This window comes from Thunnus albacares, chromosome 12 (assembly GCF_914725855.1).
Source record: "Thunnus albacares chromosome 12, fThuAlb1.1, whole genome shotgun sequence".
NCBI lineage: Eukaryota > Metazoa > Chordata > Actinopteri > Scombriformes > Scombridae > Thunnus > Thunnus albacares.
Window position 1 is genome coordinate 4,200,403 of NC_058117.1, and position 18,088 is coordinate 4,218,490.

The 18,088-nt window shown below is 38.3% G+C and overlaps 1 protein-coding gene and 1 long non-coding RNA gene across 3 annotated transcripts; one reads left to right on the forward strand and one right to left on the reverse strand.

Annotated features, from left to right (window-relative positions):
- Positions 1–281: 281 nt before the first annotated feature.
- LOC122994344 lies at positions 282–2,608 on the reverse strand. The gene is made up of 2 exons (XR_006406571.1): positions 2,301–2,608; positions 282–2,002 (listed from the first exon to the last, which is right to left on the reverse strand). It is a non-coding gene; the product is annotated as an uncharacterized LOC122994344 (long non-coding RNA).
- A 1,303-nt stretch (positions 2,609–3,911) lies between these two features.
- On the forward strand, positions 3,912–17,378 carry LOC122994335 (myosin-7-like). Of its 2 annotated transcripts, XM_044368960.1 has the most exons (39): positions 3,914–3,985; positions 4,195–4,256; positions 4,710–4,918; positions 5,015–5,158; positions 5,251–5,407; positions 5,499–5,526; positions 5,612–5,720; positions 5,898–5,990; positions 6,096–6,159; positions 6,629–6,727; positions 6,828–6,931; positions 7,035–7,173; positions 7,784–7,902; positions 7,993–8,142; positions 8,238–8,408; positions 8,506–8,815; positions 9,376–9,455; positions 9,636–9,841; positions 10,770–10,893; positions 11,168–11,304; positions 11,732–11,987; positions 12,085–12,327; positions 12,413–12,589; positions 12,676–12,821; positions 12,907–12,997; positions 13,107–13,496; positions 13,625–13,751; positions 13,825–13,943; positions 14,025–14,221; positions 14,298–14,481; positions 14,557–14,722; positions 14,808–14,932; positions 15,042–15,350; positions 15,449–15,652; positions 15,743–16,039; positions 16,199–16,303; positions 16,395–16,490; positions 16,842–16,976; positions 17,254–17,378. In XM_044368960.1, exons 3-39 carry the CDS (start codon positions 4,718–4,720, stop codon positions 17,272–17,274), a joined length of 5,823 nt encoding a protein of 1,940 aa, XP_044224895.1. In that variant the 5' UTR covers positions 3,914–3,985; positions 4,195–4,256; positions 4,710–4,717; the 3' UTR covers positions 17,275–17,378. The 2 variants fall into 2 exon arrangements, with proteins under 2 accessions (XP_044224896.1, XP_044224895.1); XM_044368961.1 differs by lacking the exon at positions 17,254–17,378 and having other exon boundaries at positions 3,912–3,985; positions 16,729–16,913.
- Positions 17,379–18,088: the final 710 nt, after the last annotated feature.

Here is an 18,088-nt window from a genome sequence, read left to right on the forward strand (position 1 = left end):
AGATGTATTTTAGTAGATGAAGAGATCAGAAGGCTTAGCACTTGAAAGCATGAAATGAATTTAAAAAAACACATACATTTGCATTAGAACAATAACTTTCACTCTATCTGCAACCAATTAATAACTAACTCAAAACTCATTTGCTCACTTTCCCCCGGAGGGTCGCAAACAGAGGAGGGTTACTGATGTTTGGTTGGTTGCTCCGGCAACCTTGTGCTAACACTCTGAACTGTTCTCTGACTTTCTGTTGTTGTTGCAAAGATGTGTTTTGACAATGACAGATTTGTTTCCTGTCAAGAAATCCAGTGTTGATTAGAATGATACATCAGGTTGGCAATATATGGGAATAATATTGAAGGTCCCCTCCTCTGTAAAAATATTGAAAAAAGAAAATCTTAAAAGAGCAGCTCTCCCTCAAAGACAGCCTGGGAATGGTGGTGGATGGTCTAAATATTGTTTCATAGGTTTCTCTACCTTGTGTTTAATAAATCTAGGGCAGAAATGGATGCCTTGTAATGTTATAGCAATAAAATGTTATACCCCTGTAACTCTGTAGAACAGACTCCACTGAACAAAAACATCTTTCCTTCATGGTATTAAATGTAATGTTACTATTGACAGGAGTACTATAAATAGACTTATGCCTAATCCTCTGAGGTGTCATATCAGTTTGTGTAACATGAACAGGCCTGAAATTACAAAAATTGAACCAGTGAAACACATGTGTTGATATGTTAAAAATCCTCCTGAATAAAGTATTCTCTTCATGTTTTAAGCGCACCCATTTTGCCTTATTCTGTCATGTGTCAAAATACTGACAGTCATTTCTAAAAAAAAAAAAAAAAAAAAAAAAGAAAAAATGAAAACAAGTGAAACTGCACTGATAAAAATGGGAATGATCTTGCCCTACTTTTTCTGGTTTTAAAATCCTTGAAAATAGACTTTAAAAAGATTGATGTGATTTGCCATCAGGACACTAGATTTTTTAAAGCCCTTGCTTCTATTAATTCAATGCTAATATGAACACCATGGCCGTTGTTGTAGAGGTTGAATGTCCAAGTATAGTAGATAAAAAAACAACAACCCATGAAGAATCCACATGAAAACAAATGAAAATAACAGGAACCCGATGGTTCCAATGGCATTTTAGATGTTCAGAGGCTTCACCCAGTTTTTTAATTTTTATATGTAATACAGTAGATTATATCTCCACCTGTGTGCTTGATGAACATATTAGAGTATTTAATGAAATATATTACTTTAATAGTGAAAAACATAACGAGAGGTTTTGATATAACAGAAAATATACAGCACAATGCACTGACATTGTTCTAGTGAATTCCAGTGGGTAATAATTTAATATTCAAATTACAGCAGCAAATCCAAATTTTCAGTAGAATTCTGATGCAATGTTATCATGTTTGTACCGACAAATTTCTTTTGTCCAAGTTAGTTAGTCAGAACAAGCTGTAATTCAAAATAAACATTAGTTATTGAAGTTTTAATTTTGCTTTGAACATCAATTTAATTATTTCTATGCAATTTTGTCACATCATGATTGTTGAATTATATCAGTTTTTTAAAATCCCAATAATGATTTAAGCCATATCACACAGCAGTTCTGTGCAACATTCAGTAAAAAAATATAACACTGTGTTGACTATTGCTCAGGCTAGCATGCAAATACTATATACATTTTTTATATAGTGACACAGAACTGCTTGAATCAAAAATAAACAAAATACAATATAAACAAGTAAAAAGCTAATTACCACTTAAAATAAACATAATCAGCATTTCTTACACTGTATCTAGCTTGTAGATGAATCTACGACAGTCTTACTATACCTTATTCATCTGCAGCAGCACAAAGGAGAGAATGATGTAGCAAGTTCTTCCACTGACAAAAGAAGCCAAGCGACAGATATTAACTTGACACTTGTTTGGCACCGCATGCTGACCTTGATCTCACATGGCGCAGTCCTTCAAAAGTTTTGTACATCTACAGAGAGATTAGAAGATAATAAGTAAATTGCAGAGTGTTATTCTTTGTCAACCACATTCAAACACGAACAAAACCATGTAAGCCATGACTGCGTTAATCTTCCCACTGATACTTAACAACCCTTTGACATTGTTAGTTTAGTGCTTTAGGCGTCTCTGTGTGTCAACTGCTTGTAACATGAAGGACTGTGATGTTTAGACATGCTTTAGGATTGACACCACCAACAATAGCATATCAAGGTGACACCATTTGTTCTTTCCATAAAAGACTTTAGCTGCTAAACAACTGGCCTTACCTTAGAGGAGTCTGGTTACCACTCCATCCTGACACAGCAAGAAGGGGATAATAGCCACGAGGGGCACACAAAACAGATGAATATCCACCGGGATTGAGACAGCTGAGAATGAGAATGTGTCCAACAATGTGAAAGCAAATTCTTGCAAGGTCCATTGGCACACTGCTCAACACCATAGTATAACAAGGTCATTCTCATTCTACAGAAGGAAACCAAATTTGTATGTTTAGCTTCAATTGCTAAGGGGCGAGAGTGGATATCTGGCTACATTCTATCAAAGAGGGTCAAAACACCAAAATCCATTTTCTTTTTCTTTCTCTTTCACCTTGCAGCAGTGTTCACTTAAATGTGTTTTCTACTGATGTTCCATAACAGTAGAATGAGAAAAGCCTATGGCAGGAAATCAATTTGTAGTGCAATACTGCGTGGATTTAAACTACCATGAGACAATATCAAATACTATACTATACATATCACTGTCCTCAAAGGCTGCCCTTCTCAATCAGAGAGAAAAAAATCCAGACAAGAATTTCACAGGGTTATCTTTGTCGTCAAGGCCAAAGGAAAGGGAACAATGCCATGACGACACCATGAGGCAAAGGGTGTAGACCTAGCTGGGCAGAACAGTGGTGAGTGATAATTTAAAGACCCTGACATTAGCTCTCAGTCAATAACAGCTGCAACACTTTATTGTCTCAGCAGCAGCTCGAGAAATGCATTTCAAGCCCCTTCACATGACTGACCTTTGCTGAACTTGAAGGAATCTTAACATAATAAGTGCAGAGCTAAATGTTTGAAGAACAAATAGTGTCATTAATATTCATTCATCACCCTTCAGTTTGGGATTTAGAATAGAGACACTGAATCAGTTGGTGCTGTTAGGGAGGAAACAGAGTTGTGGAAAAGTGGATCCTGTTGTTTCTACCTCAGTTGTTATCACATATAAATGTGAATTTAAAAAGATTGTTTGAACCTTTGTCATGTCCATTATGTACAGTTCTTCAATTCTGGTTATCAAAAATATTCAGCTGCCAAGTAACGACAGCAGATTATACAGCTGGGATCATCTACACAATGATACCACAATATTTTGTATGACCAAAATAGGTTGATGTTATTACATCAGATTATTACACCCATCATTAGCAAGCAAGTTTTAATTGAATATAATAATAAACTTTGTTTTATATCCCAAGGCAGGGGTTAAAATGGTACATAATTTAAGTTAAACATTTAACCTAACCTTTGAAAGTAAGAGAAACTAAAAGTACAATATATAAAATAGAAACCAAACTGTGGCGCTACAAAACAAAGCTAAATGCTAAAACTATGAAATCACACTTAACAGATCTAACTGAACCAATAAAGAAATTATATTAATCATGTGTTATGATTTATACAAATACAATTAGAGTCACTTGATATCAAGCCTGTCCCTGATCCCCACCTCTTGCCCTCCCCTTTCTTTGTACCATGTATTGTCCTAGACTTGTTTGTCACAAGGTGTGGGCAACAAATAGCATCGGTAGATCCTGCCCAATTAGGAGAATGCTTTTTTAATGTGCAACCTTTCTCCAAAAAATTCATCCCATATTTGGTGGATAAACAACCTTTATTAATCGAAGGAGGGCTGCTGTCAGCTGCGGGGCTCATCACTTCACTTGATTGAAGGTTGAAAATCAAAGGTAAGCAAAGCATCTATATCAGTGGTATGGGATAGAAATGTGACACATTTATCAAACTGATGTAATGACATATGTTGGCTTAGTTACGAAATATTGTGGTGTTAAGTTTCAGTGATATACTTAATCTGTGTATGGTGTTCTTTGCTGGTGGGAACAGATGGTGATATTATGGTAGTAGTAATGGAATAATTTTTTGCTTTGTTATCTAGTTTGAATACAGTCACAAGATTCTGATTGACTTTGGTCTCCTTTGGAATCCAACCAACCTTAGGTAAAGGCCACTTGTGATACTTTCTGAAAAGTCAAAGGACAACACTTCCCCCAAAAATTCAGTCAGAACCAAAATGTTGTTTGTGTTTATGTACAGCTGTTGAAATTTAATCGTCGATACATGATTAACAGATCGAGGTCATTTGCATTCTAAAGAAACAGTGTGCATAGATAGTACTTTAAAAATTTGGACTAAACTGTGGCTCAGTACGTTATTTAATTTGAGCATTTCTTTCATCTGTACCTCAGCAATTACCAAAACTACAATATTTAGATAAATAACGCATCACTGTAGATATTTTTTTAAAGTTAGACAAGGCCTTTATGTCAACAAATTCTGACCACCAATACTATCTACCTTATTTTGACGACTAATGTAATGAATGAAAAGTTGTGACACAAGTCCTGTTGCAAATAATTTATAATTATTCTGAATTTGTAAATTTGTTAACAGGTTGAAAAATGGGTGATGCTGCCATGAAAGAGTTTGGGCCTGCTGCCCCTTTTCTGAGAAAGTCAGACAAGGAGCGTCTGGAGGCCCAAACTCGTCCATTTGATATGAAGAAGGAGTGCTTCGTTCCTGACCCTGAGGTTGAGTATGTCAAAGCAACCATCAGTAGTCGTGATGGTGACAAAGTCACTGCAGAGACTGAATTTGGAAAGGTAAAATAATTATTTAGATTCAGCAGAAGAGCAGTGATCTACACATTTCAAGAGAGGTGTTTGGTTAGCTTTAAAATTTATTATTTTCTTTTGTAGACTGTGACAGTGAAGGAGTGTGATATACACCCTCAGAACCCGCCAAAGTTTGATAAAATTGAAGACATGGCGATGTTCACCTTCCTCCATGAGCCAGCTGTGCTGTTTAACCTCAAAGAGCGTTATGCAGCATGGATGATCTACGTAAGACAATTTACTAATGTGTAATTTTGCTTCGTTGATAGATATTTCAGCATCTGAAACCACTATCCTCTATCCCTCTCTTAATATGGCAGACCTACTCTGGGCTGTTCTGTGTGACTGTCAACCCCTACAAGTGGCTGCCAGTCTACAACCAAGAGGTGGTTGTTGCCTACAGAGGAAAGAAGAGGAGTGAAGCTCCTCCTCATATCTTCTCCATCTCTGACAATGCCTACCAGTACATGTTGTCAGGTACATAATCTATTTTAGCCTTCATTTTTTTAATATTCAATTGTGAAGTCATGTCATCTGTTACTGATATTTTGATCATTTCTCTCGACAGACAGAGAAAACCAGTCAATCCTTATCACGTAAGTTACATAGCCAATAAAAATCTCTTCAATATATAAGGCTTAAAAGTCTTGAACTAAGACTTTTTATATCTCCTCTACTCAGCGGAGAATCTGGTGCTGGAAAGACTGTCAACACCAAGCGTGTCATTCAGTACTTTGCCAGCATTGCTGCTCCAACGACTGGGAAGAAAGATGCAGCTGCTGAAAAGAAGGTTTATATTACATATGTATTTCTGAATATTATACAACCAAAATATCAGAATCAGAAAAACTTTATTGATCCCTGGGGGAAATTTGGGTCAGATCAATGGTGAGTCACAGACATTTCCTTTCAAAGCTTTCCCAGAATTGACACTAAACCTGAAGTTGTGTCTTTGTTTAAAAAACAGGGCACCCTGGAGGATCAAATCATTCAGGCTAACCCCGCTCTGGAGGCCTTTGGTAATGCAAAGACCATCAGGAATGACAACTCCTCCAGATTTGTGAGTGTCTGTGTGACTGCAGTGAGGCTACTTGATTATCATTAATTGACTGGGAGTTCATTTTTTCATATTAGAAATATAAATGAACACTACTTTTCCTCTCAGGGTAAATTCATCAGAATTCATTTTGACAACCGAGGAAAGCTGGCCTCTGCTGATATTGAGACTTGTAAGTAAGGCTAAATCCATCCACACACCCAATTTCAAAGCCATTTATCCTTTGTAGGGTTGTGTGGTGCTGGAGCCAATCTCAGCATGAGAGGCAGGGTAAATCGTGGATGAGATGCCAGTCTCCCAGAGGGCTAACACACATATTGAGCAAACACACAAATTTACACTCAAACTGGTAGGAAATTGTGAGTCGCCAGTTTTCCTCACCGACATGTCTTTGGACTGTGGTAGGAAATCTGAGCGACCCAAGAAACCCACACAGATACAGGGAGAACAAACAGACTCAATACAGAGAGGCCTTTGCAAAACACAGGAGATTATTGTTGTAACCACTGAGTCAATGTGCCACCTATGTAAAACAAAATGTTCGACAATTTTGTTTCGTAATTGTAGCTAAACCTACACCTATACAGCAAATAGTCCCATGCTGGAACATAATAACCTAACATATATTACATCTCTAACAGACCTTCTGGAAAAGTCCCGTGTGACTTATCAACTCAAAGCTGAGAGGGACTACCACATTTTCTACCAGATCTTGTCTCAGCAAAAGCCTGAACTTCTGGGTAAGTGTGCAATATACAGTACATATGATATATGGTTATTAGAGTATAATGTATTGTAATACAAAATAAATATTTATCTTTTTGTGAAATATACTTTTAGAAATGCTGCTTATCACCAACAATCCCTACGACTACGCTTTCATCTCTCAAGGAGAGACAACAGTGTCCTCAATCAATGATTCTGAAGAGCTGATGGCCACTGATGTGAGCTGAACCTTCGATTAACAACAGCAAACAAGTTTTAGCCATACATCAATTTATAACAAAATAAGGAAATACCAGAATTACATTTTTTGATTTCATTCAGGAAGCCTTCGATGTGCTGGGCTTCACTCAGGAAGAGAAGAACAGTATTTACAAGTTGACTGGCGCCATCATGCATTATGGTAACATGAAGTTTAAGCAGAAGCAGCGAGAAGAGCAGGCAGAGGCTGATGGCACTGAAGGTGAGAGAGTTATATATAAGAGTTATATAATATGTGGAAGTGCATTATTATAATTATTATTTAATAATAATTTGATCAGATAAAAATTTCAACCATCTGTGTTTTTACATATCAGTATACTATATCACATAGTTACAACGGAGCAAGGATTTTTTCAGTTCTTGCTTTTGGTATTAAGGGTTTTATTTGACATTTTGCATTTGCTACATTGAGACTAAAGATATATACAAATACAAATGAATGAGATTGACATCATGAGAGCAGCTGTGTCCGTGCAATTCAGACTCTTGCACACCACGTGACAGCTGAGCCCCTACACCAACTGAATCTGAACCTGTTTTACAGCTGCACTAAGCAAGATTTTAATGTAAAAAATAATCCCTTGGAGCCATTGCAAGTCATAAACTGGGACTGTACCAAAAAGAGCTTATCCACGTCAATCAAATCCTGTATTATTCACAAAGTTTGCCCAAAATCATTTCAATGGTCACAACAAGTTCCAAATTAAAACCTGAGAGCAAAGTAAAGCGTGTCATGTTCCACCTTGACAAAAGCTGAGAGCAGAGACATTTTTTGTTTATATGACTCATGTATATCTTCATTTCGTCAGATGCTGACAAAGCAGCTTATCTGATGGGCCTGAACTCTGCTGACCTCATCAAAGGTCTCTGTCATCCAAGAGTCAAAGTAGGAAATGAGTGGGTCACCAAGGGACAAAATGTTGCTCAGGTAAGAGTATACAGCATGACTTTTTAGTTCAATTCCAAAATAAAGTCCTGAAAGGTTTAGTCAGGTCATTTTTATGCATTTCCTTGTTAGGTCTACTATGCTATTGGTGCACTGTCTAAGTCAGTGTATGAGAAGATGTTTCTGTGGATGGTAGTCCGTATTAACCAATCCCTGGACACCAAGCAGCCCCGCCAGTATTTCATTGGTGTACTGGACATCGCTGGATTTGAGATCTTTGATGTGCGTTTGTAAATAATACCTAATCTTTATGAATTAGTCTTTGGCTTAAGGAGAAATGTTCAAGTCTGGTCATACTGTGGACCATGTCATTACAGTTCAACACCTTTGAGCAGCTGTGCATCAACTTCACCAATGAAAAACTGCAACAGTTTTTCAACCACCACATGTTTGTACTGGAGCAGGAAGAGTACAAGAAAGAGGGCATTGAATGGACTTTCATAGATTTTGGTATGGACTTGCAGGCCTGTATTGACCTGATTGAAAAGGTGAGTATCAGGACATCTGTCTTTTAAGTAAGTTACTGCATTGTTTATTCCACTTTTAAACAGTACTTTTGTCTTAATACTGTAATGATTTTTTCAGCCCATGGGTATCATGTCCATCCTTGAAGAGGAGTGCATGTTCCCCAAAGCCAGTGATGCCACCTTTAAAGCTAAACTCTATGACAACCACCTGGGAAAATCCAACAACTTCGGGAAGCCTAGAATTGTCAAAGGGAAACCAGAGGCTCATTTTGCCCTGGGTCACTACGCTGGAACTGTTGATTATAATATCAACAACTGGCTGGTGAAAAACAAGGATCCTCTGAATGAGACTGTTGTTGCACTATACCAGAAATCTAATCTTAAGCTGCTCTCGCTCCTCTTTGCAAATTATGCTGGAGCTGACTCAGGTTTGTATTTAACAAGGAACAAGCATCCTAGTCCTAGAGTCAAATGATTATAAAGGTTTATCAATATATTATGTGGAAGAGCAAAATTTGACATGTACCCCCCATTATTTGTTCTATTGTATGCCACCTTTATAATTTAACAAGATTTAATTTGCCTTAAAACAACACATGTGAACCTTATGATGGCACTACAGGAAAAGTCATTAGAACTCATTCTCTGGGGACCATGAAATGTCTGTACAAGATATTGTGCCAGTCCATTTAATAGACATTAATATATTTCAGTGGACAAAGCAAAACTTTGACCTAGTGGTGGTGCTAGATGAAAAGTCAGGTGGTCACCAAAGTCAGTGGGATTCATACATAGTTTTTGTGGCTGCAACTTCAGTTGTAGCTCACGCTCTGTGAAGCACATTGTGCTTTCACCTGGAATTAAATATGCTATATAAATGAACCAACAAGGTGGAAAAACAGACCAACATTGCCATCCCAAGAGCCATAGCTAAAAAACATATATTCAATATATTTTTTAAAAGTCTAATGATACATATTCTATTCAGCTCAAGAGTCTGGTGGCAAGGGCAAAGGTGGCACCAAGAAGAAAGGTTCATCATTCCAAACTGTATCAGCCTTACATAGGGTAAGATCAATGTCATTTACAGTTTGTGTTAAATTAGCTAATTCAGAGGTTCTTGTCAGATTTAACAGTATCTTCAAGTAGTCCGTGACTAAATGGCAGTATGTTGTTTATATTTGTAATGGTACAGTTAATGATGAAGGTAATTGGTAATCAATTCTGTCCTCTGTGGTGATCTCACAGGAGAACCTGAACAAGCTGATGACCAACTTGAGGTCTACTCACCCTCACTTTGTGCGCTGCATCATCCCCAATGAGACCAAGACTCCTGGGGCCATGGAGAACCCTCTGGTGATGCACCAGCTGCGCTGTAATGGTGTGCTGGAAGGCATCCGGATCTGCAGAAAGGGCTTCCCCAACAGAATCCTCTATGGAGATTTCAAACAGAGGTATCTGTCAGATATACAGATGGGTGACGTATTAAAAGAAAAACATCAAATAACATCAAATCTCTTAGTAACACATTGGGCAACCACAAACTGCTGCCAGAGCTTCAAGGTGACTTGCTGTAGATTCTCCAAGTCTATTACTCTGCTGGAGGAATAGACTATTCGACCAGAAAATATTCCCTGCTTTAGTGTTTTGATGATGTGTTGGGGAGCACCAAGTGATTTAAAAATCTGTGCTGTCATTACAATGTTAAGTCTATGGGCCGAGCAGGAACTTGCAGACGGGGCCAGTTGGGGAAACACTATTGCGCATATTCAGTGGGCCACACAACGCAGAAGCAGATCCAGAAGCTATAAACTTTTTTTGGCATATGTGCCAGCCGAGCAATTCCTATAGGGCACCATTTTTAGTCCGGTATCCAGCTCTTATAATACTGGATGTATTATAATCAATATAATTATTGTGGTAAATGCACCGTGCGAACCAAGCTACCAGCTAGCGTTAGGGTCAGTGCCATCCTCTTGTACAAATATGGCTCGCTTCTGGCTTCAAAAAAATTAAAGATGGCAATGGTCAAGATGCCAAACTCTAGGCTTCAAAATGTGAATCCACAAACCAATGGATGACGTCACAGTGGCTAAAACCTTAAAAGTACAGTACCTCAACCTGCCTGTAGGTGTCACTAATTTCCAGCAAACATTGACTGGTGTCAAAACACTCATCAAACCATTCAGTTATGAATTCATGCCCTGTATGCGTTTGTTATATTTCTCTACTTATCCATTCAGATTTTTATTTAATTTTTTCAGCCATTGATACATTCTACCAAGCATTTAGTGGTACAGTTATTTAGCCATATTTTGGTAGTTTTATATCATTATATATTATGAAATAAAGTTTGACTGATCTTTTATCTTCATTGCAAAGATACCGCATTTTGAACCCAAGTTCTATCCCTGAGGGACAGTTCATCGATAACAAGAAAGCTTCAGAGAAGCTTTTGGGCTCCTTGGATATAGACCATAACCAGTACAAACTGGGGCACACCAAGGTAAGTATAAAAATTATTTGGCATAAATACCATTAAGTACAAATATTTTTACCTCTGTGTGATCAGGAACTGTGCAGGGTTTTTAACTTGTTGCTGATGTTGGTATTGTGGTATTCTATGACCACAATTTTTTAACTACAGACATGACAGCTACTCCTGCTTTCATTCACAGTATGAAGTTCTATTTGATAACATGCAGAAATATGGCTGTATGGCACCCACTTTGGGAATCTTGTGCTTGCTGCTTGTGATCTCATGTGTTTGCAAAAATCAGGTGTTCTTCAAAGCTGGGCTCCTCGGTCTGCTAGAAGAGATGCGAGATGACCGTTTAGCTCTCATCATCACCAGGATCCAGGCAAGGTCACGAGGTGTTCTGGCAAGAATTGAATTCCAAAAGATTGTGGAACGCAGGTAAGAACACTCTTAAATTAACTGAACCATACTGAATATCCAATTCCAAAGCAATAGGCATAGGTATCTGAGCAGAAGAATGAAAAAGACAACTCATATGAAGGGAAATTTTACATGATGCCTCTTTTTCATTGATTTTTCACTATATTCTGACAAGCTATGCTACTTGGGAGAACAGAAATTCATGAAGTAGACACAAATTAAGTTAAGTGAATTATTCAAAGCTATGTATTGATCCATCAATCGGATTTAAAGTTGACCTTTCATATTCCCAAACTGAAAACTGAAAAAGTGCACATACTGAGTATAGATTAATTTGCATTAACTAATACAATTAAGAAAATGGATTAATTAACACAGATGTTACGTCCAGAAAAAAAGTACTTGTATTGCTCTGCAACATTATGATATCTTTATGAATCCACAGGGATGCACTACTTGTGATCCAGTGGAACGTCCGTGCCTTCATGGGGGTCAAAAATTGGCCCTGGATGAAGATGTACTTCAAGATCAAACCTTTGCTGAAATCAGCAGAGACTGAGAAGGAGATGGCCAACATGAAGGAAGAATTCCTGAAGTTGAAAGAAGCTTATGCAAAGTCTGAAGCTCGTAGGAAGGAACTAGAGGAGAAAATGGTCTCTCTTCTCCAAGAGAAGAATGACCTGCAGCTCCAAGTTCAAACTGTATGTTTCAAACTGTACCTTTCAGCATTGCAATAAATATTACTAATATTATAAGACTGCTTATACTGTATGGCATGCTTTATGTTTTTAATAACAGGAACAAGATAATCTGTGTGACGCAGAAGAAAGATGCGAGGGCCTGATCAAGAGCAAGATTCAGCTAGAGGCAAAACTCAAAGAGATCACAGAAAGACTGGAGGATGAAGAGGAGATGAATGCTGAACTCACTGCTAAGAAGAGGAAGCTGGAGGACGAGTGCTCTGAGCTGAAGAAAGACATAGATGACTTAGAGTTGACTCTGGCTAAAGTGGAAAAAGAGAAGCATGCCACTGAAAACAAGGTACTGCAAAACACTTAAAATGACTCTGTGTGTCCCAAATAACATCCATGTTTAAGTCTTTGATAAAAATGTCTTCTGGCAATAGGTAAAAAACCTGACTGAGGAAATGGCTGCTTTGGAGGAAATAATTGCCAAGTTGACCAAGGAAAAGAAAGCCTTACAGGAGGCTCATCAGCAAACGCTAGATGACCTGCAGAGTGAAGAAGACAAAGTCAACACTCTGACCAAGGCCAAGGCTAAGCTGGAGCAGCAAGTGGATGATGTAAGAATTTACAAAATCAGGTGGATATGCATGTAAAAAAAGGTAAATGACATTTGAAAAATAAAGTTATTTATGACCACCCACAGCTTGAAGGGTCCCTAGAGCAAGAGAAGAAAGTGCGTATGGACCTTGAGAGAGCAAAGCGGAAGCTTGAAGGAGACCTGAAGTTATCCCAAGAGAGTATCATGGACCTCGAAAATGACAAGCAGCAACTTGAAGAGAAGCTGAAAAAGTAATATGAAAAGAACACTTTTAAAAACACAATCAGATTTTAACTATTCGTCAGCGGGTACATTTTACGTTTTTTTTATCCACAGGAAAGATTTTGAAATTAGCCAAACCAATGGCAAACTAGAGGATGAACAGTCGATGAATGCACAGCTCCAGAAAAAATTGAAGGAGTTGCAGGTAATAATTTAAATGGGATTAAGTAAATTGAGTAAGCTATTGCATGAATATAACATTTTAAGACCACAATTTAGAGCAACAATAAAGTTTTACTTTAATTTTGGTCTAGGCCCGCATCGAGGAGCTAGAGGAAGAGCTTGAGGCAGAGCGAGCTGCCAGAGCTAAGGTGGAAAAGCAGAGAGCAGACTTGGCAAGAGAGCTGGAGGAGATCAGCGAGAGGCTGGAGGAGGCTGGTGGAGCAACAGCTGCCCAGATTGAGATGAACAAGAAGAGGGAGGCTGAGTTCCAGAAACTCCGCAGAGACCTTGAAGAGTCCACTCTGCAGCATGAAGCCACTGCTGCTACACTGAGGAAGAAACAAGCTGACACTGTTGCTGACCTGGGGGAGCAGATCGACAACCTGCAGAGAGTCAAGCAGAAACTGGAGAAGGAGAAGAGTGAGCTCAGACTGGAACTGGATGATGTGGTCTCCAATATGGAACAGCTTGTGAAGTCTAAGGTAAAGTACTTTTATGTATTATATGTTGGTCTACTAATTTTGTTACTAAAACTTTCTTTGTAAGACTTTAACAAATGTTACCCCTCTCAAGTTCTTTATGTGCCATTGTTAATGCTTTTCAATTTCAGAATAATTTGGAGAAAATGACCAGGTCTCTGGAAGACCAAATGAATGAATATAAAACAAAAGCAGATGAGGGACAGCGTACCATTAATGACTTCACCATGCAGAAGGCAAAGCTTCAGACTGAGAATGGTATGCATTTGATCTGAAAAGTGGGTTTGTTTGGTGTCATGAAGTACTCATTTTATTCTTTTCTCAAAATTAGGTGAACTTGCAAGGCAGCTTGAGGAAAAGGATTCCCTAGTGTCTCAACTCACCAGAGGAAAACAGTCCTACACTCAACAAATTGAAGACCTTAAAAGACAACTGGAGGAGGAAGTCAAGGTAGCAACCAAATACCAGTGAGAACTTCTTTGGTTCAGATATTGGTACATAAAGATGCTGGAAGGTATACTCTCATTTCAGGCCAAGAATGCATTAGCACATGCAGTGCAGTCTGCTCGCCATGACTGTGACCTGCTCAGGGAGCAGTATGAGGAGGAGCAGGAGGCCAAGGCTGAACTGCAGCGCGGCATGTCCAAGGCCAACTCTGAGGTGGCTCAGTGGAGAACTAAGTATGAAACTGATGCCATCCAGAGGACAGAGGAACTGGAGGAGGCCAAGTAAGTAAAATATATTTTAATGCAAACAACACTGAAAATTAAAAAGCAATTAATCCTGAATAAAATCCTAATCCAGAAAGAAGCTGGCTCAGCGTCTGCAGGATGCTGAGGAGGCAGTTGAAGCAGTGAATGCTAAATGTTCTTCTCTGGAGAAGACCAAACACAGACTGCAGAATGAGATTGAAGATCTCATGGTGGATGTGGAGAGGTCTAATGCTGCTGCTGCTGCTCTGGACAAGAAGCAAAGAAACTTTGACAAGGTTTACATTCATTACCTATTATTTTACTGCAGGTATGAGGTAAATCATTTATCTAAAACGTGAACTATTTCTCAGGTCTTGGCAGAATGGAAACAGAAGTATGAGGAGTCTCAAACAGAGCTGGAGAGCTCTCAGAAGGAAGCCAGGTCTCTGAGCACTGAGCTCTTCAAACTGAAGAACTCCTATGAGGAATCTATTGATCATCTGGAGACCATGAAGAGAGAGAACAAGAACTTACAAGGTCAGACAAATTAATTGTTAAAAACCTTCTATGAATTATTTTCTTATGATAATACATTAACAGTTTGTTACATTTTGACCCATAGAGGAAATATCTGACCTCACTGAACAAATTGGTGAGGGTGGAAAGAGTATTCATGAGCTTGAGAAGATTCGAAAGCAGTTGGAACAGGAGAAGTCTGACATTCAAACAGCTCTGGAAGAGGCAGAGGTATGTTTTGCCTTCTGATGAAGGACCTCAAGCACCTTAATGCACTTAATCTGCAACAAGTAAAATCCCATTAAAAATAATCTATGTGAGATTCTTTTTGTCTTTCTAGGCCTCTTTGGAACATGAGGAAGGAAAGATTCTTAGAGCCCAGCTAGAGTTCAATCAGGTGAAGGCTGATATTGAGCGAAAGCTGGCCGAGAAAGATGAAGAGATGGAGCAAGCAAAGAGAAACCAACAGCGAATTGTGGATACTCTTCAGAGCTCTCTTGAGGCAGAGACTCGCAGCAGGAATGAGGCCCTCCGTTTGAAAAAGAAGATGGAGGGAGACCTCAATGAGATGGAGATCCAACTAAGCCAGGCCAACAGGCAGGCAGCCGAGGCCCAGAAACAACTTAAATCTGTTCATACACATCTTAAGGTATGTATTTTATTTCAAATAAAATAACACCTATGACATACTGTATTAGGTCATCACTTGATTTGACCTGCTTCATACTAAACACCACACTCTTCCAGGATGCCCAGCTCCAGCTTGATGACTCTCTTCGAGCCACTGATGATTTGAAGGAAAACATTGCAATTGTTGAGAGACGCAACAATCTGCTTCAGGCTGAGGTGGAGGAACTCAGGTCTGGTCTTGAACAAACTGAGAGAGGTCGCAAACTTGCTGAGCAAGAGCTGCTGGATGTTAGTGAGAGGGTGCAGCTACTGCACTCACAGGTAAGATGCAGTCATTGCATTTGGCACAGTTCTTTTCTATTATTTTCAATTTACTGAACAATTCGCTGATAAAATTTTGCATTCACCCAGAACACAAGTTTGCTAAACCAAAAGAAGAAACTGGAGTCTGATACAGCCCAGTTTCAGACAGAAGTAGAAGATGCATTGCAGGAGTGCAGAAATGCTGAAGAGAAGGCCAAGAAGGCTATTACTGATGCTGCCATGATGGCAGAGGAGCTGAAGAAAGAGCAGGACACCAGCGCTCACCTGGAGCGTATGAAGAAGAACATGGAGCAAACCATCAAAGACCTGCAGCACCGTCTGGATGAAGCTGAACAGATTGCCATGAAGGGAGGCAAGAAGCAAGTGCAGAAGCTTGAGTCCAGGGTGAGTATCAATCATTTAAGAGAAATCAAATGAAAAATCAAATCAAAAACACTAAATCATCATAATTTCACATATTGAACATATTAGAACTATAATCAAAAAGTCTACCCCAAAACATTTAATATAACAAGCCCAATCTTTATGACTTGTCTCCAACAGATCAGAGAACTGGAAAGTGAAGTAGAGCTTGAACAAAGAAAGTCCAGCGAAGCTGTCAAAGGAGTACGAAAATATGAGAGACGAATCAAAGAGTTGACCTATCAAGTAAGTTTCAATTCATTTAAGAAACGGTGGAGCACTGAGAGTGTAATTTCTATTCAAAATTGCAATTATTTTGTTCTTTTTTTGTTTTCAGACAGAAGAGGATCGTAAGAATCTTTCCCGTCTGCAAGATCTGGTAGACAAGCTACAGCTGAAAGTCAAATCCTACAAGAGAAACGCAGAGGAGGCTGTAAGCACTCTCAGTATTTTAGGGAAACTATTAAAGGAAAAAAAAGCATAAAAGCTGTCCAAGCCAACAGCACCTGTGCGCATATTTCATACCATGCCCATTTCTTGCTCAATACAGTAAAAGCCAGGTGACAGAGCTGGTAAATATTGCCAAAAATAACATTTCATCAAGTCTTGGTGAAATGACTTCATAACAGTATTTTTCATCAGGCACTGATAAAGATATTGTGTGTCTACAGGAGGAACAGGCAAACAGCCATTTCCAAGTGTGGAAATCTTTCAATTGAAGTCTTCATGTGGTTTCTTTCCCCATTCAGTGAGTAATTGTATTTTTTTAATTTACCTTTAACAGGAGGAACAGGCCAATTCTCATCTGGGCAAGTTCCGTAAGCTTCAACATGAGCTTGATGAAGCTGAAGAAAGAGCCGACATCGCTGAGAGCCAGGTCAACAAGCTACGTGCCAAGAGCCGTGATGCGGGGCCAAAGGTTGGTAAACAGATACTGCACATACATTTCAAAATGGGCAAGTCTTGCATTTAAGAACCCTTATAGCAGCCATGTTGGCAGCTCACCCCAAAAATTCCAGACTGCCTTGAACAACTTGCTGTTGCCACAACTGGAAAACACTATTGTCATCATTACCGTCAAATATGCTTACTACAGCACATTTAGCTCACCCCTCTGAATGACCATATAATATGAAATTAAAATAACTTTTTTTTACCTACTTAATATTTTTCTTTTATTTTCTTTCTTTTTCCAGAAGGGATTTGATGAAGAGTGAAGTTCTCTCAAGAAAGATTGTTTTTGAGACACCTGTTGCCTGTGTAATAGTGTCTCCCTAATGATGTTTTTTGTTCAGTAGAATAAATTGATTGTGCATCTGAAGCAGTTTCTTGACTTTTCATTGACAAAGGCTCACATGGTTCTAAACTTGACTTGATTCTAGAATAAATGAAAGAAATGAATTACTTTTTATAATAAACTGAGGAATAAAATAAATGGTTAAGCTTGTATAAAAACAGAGAAAATAAACAACAAACAGTCACAAAGAAAAAGTCTAAAAATATAATTTTCCGCATGTATGTTTTACTGTCATCGAAGGAATTTTATTTTAAGAAATGTATTTTCCTTCAGCAACATGAGCTATTTTTTTTACAATATGCAAATTATGGTTATACCACTCATACTCTTATAGGTTGGTGATGATTCAGAGTTAACTGTTCAATGTGTCATCATCTAAGTGAGTTTCTAACACCCAATAAATTCAATAATTCTAATTATGTGTGTGTACATGTGTGTGTGCGTGTGTGTGTTAGATATTATGTAAAAAATGTAAAAAGTCAGTTGTTATATCATTGGACAATAACAAATTGTAGTTGGCTAAAAAATAATAACAAAAACAAATTAAAAAAACACAACACAACAAAACTGTAAAACCTATTCAATTGCATGTTGAAAGAAAATGAATACTTATACTGAAAATTCGGCTGAAGGAAAAGTCCTGATAAGAAAGAACCAGAAAAAGGTGGTCTACATGTAAGGTATATTTTAAATTAATCTATTTATTCATTCACATATTTAATTTTACCTTGTTT

Excerpts from the sequence above, each read along its gene's own strand:
- LOC122994335 (XM_044368960.1), top strand. The coding sequence starts at position 4,718 with ATGGGTGATGCTGCCATGAAAGAGTTTGGGCCTGCTGCCCCTTTTCTG. Across the intron at positions 13,752-13,824 it reads AAAGCTTCAGACTGAGAATG|GTGAACTTGCAAGGCAGCTT; the intron begins GTATGCATTTGA and ends TCTCAAAATTAG. Across the intron at positions 14,222-14,297 it reads GAGGAACTGGAGGAGGCCAA|AAAGAAGCTGGCTCAGCGTC; the intron begins GTAAGTAAAATA and ends ATCCTAATCCAG.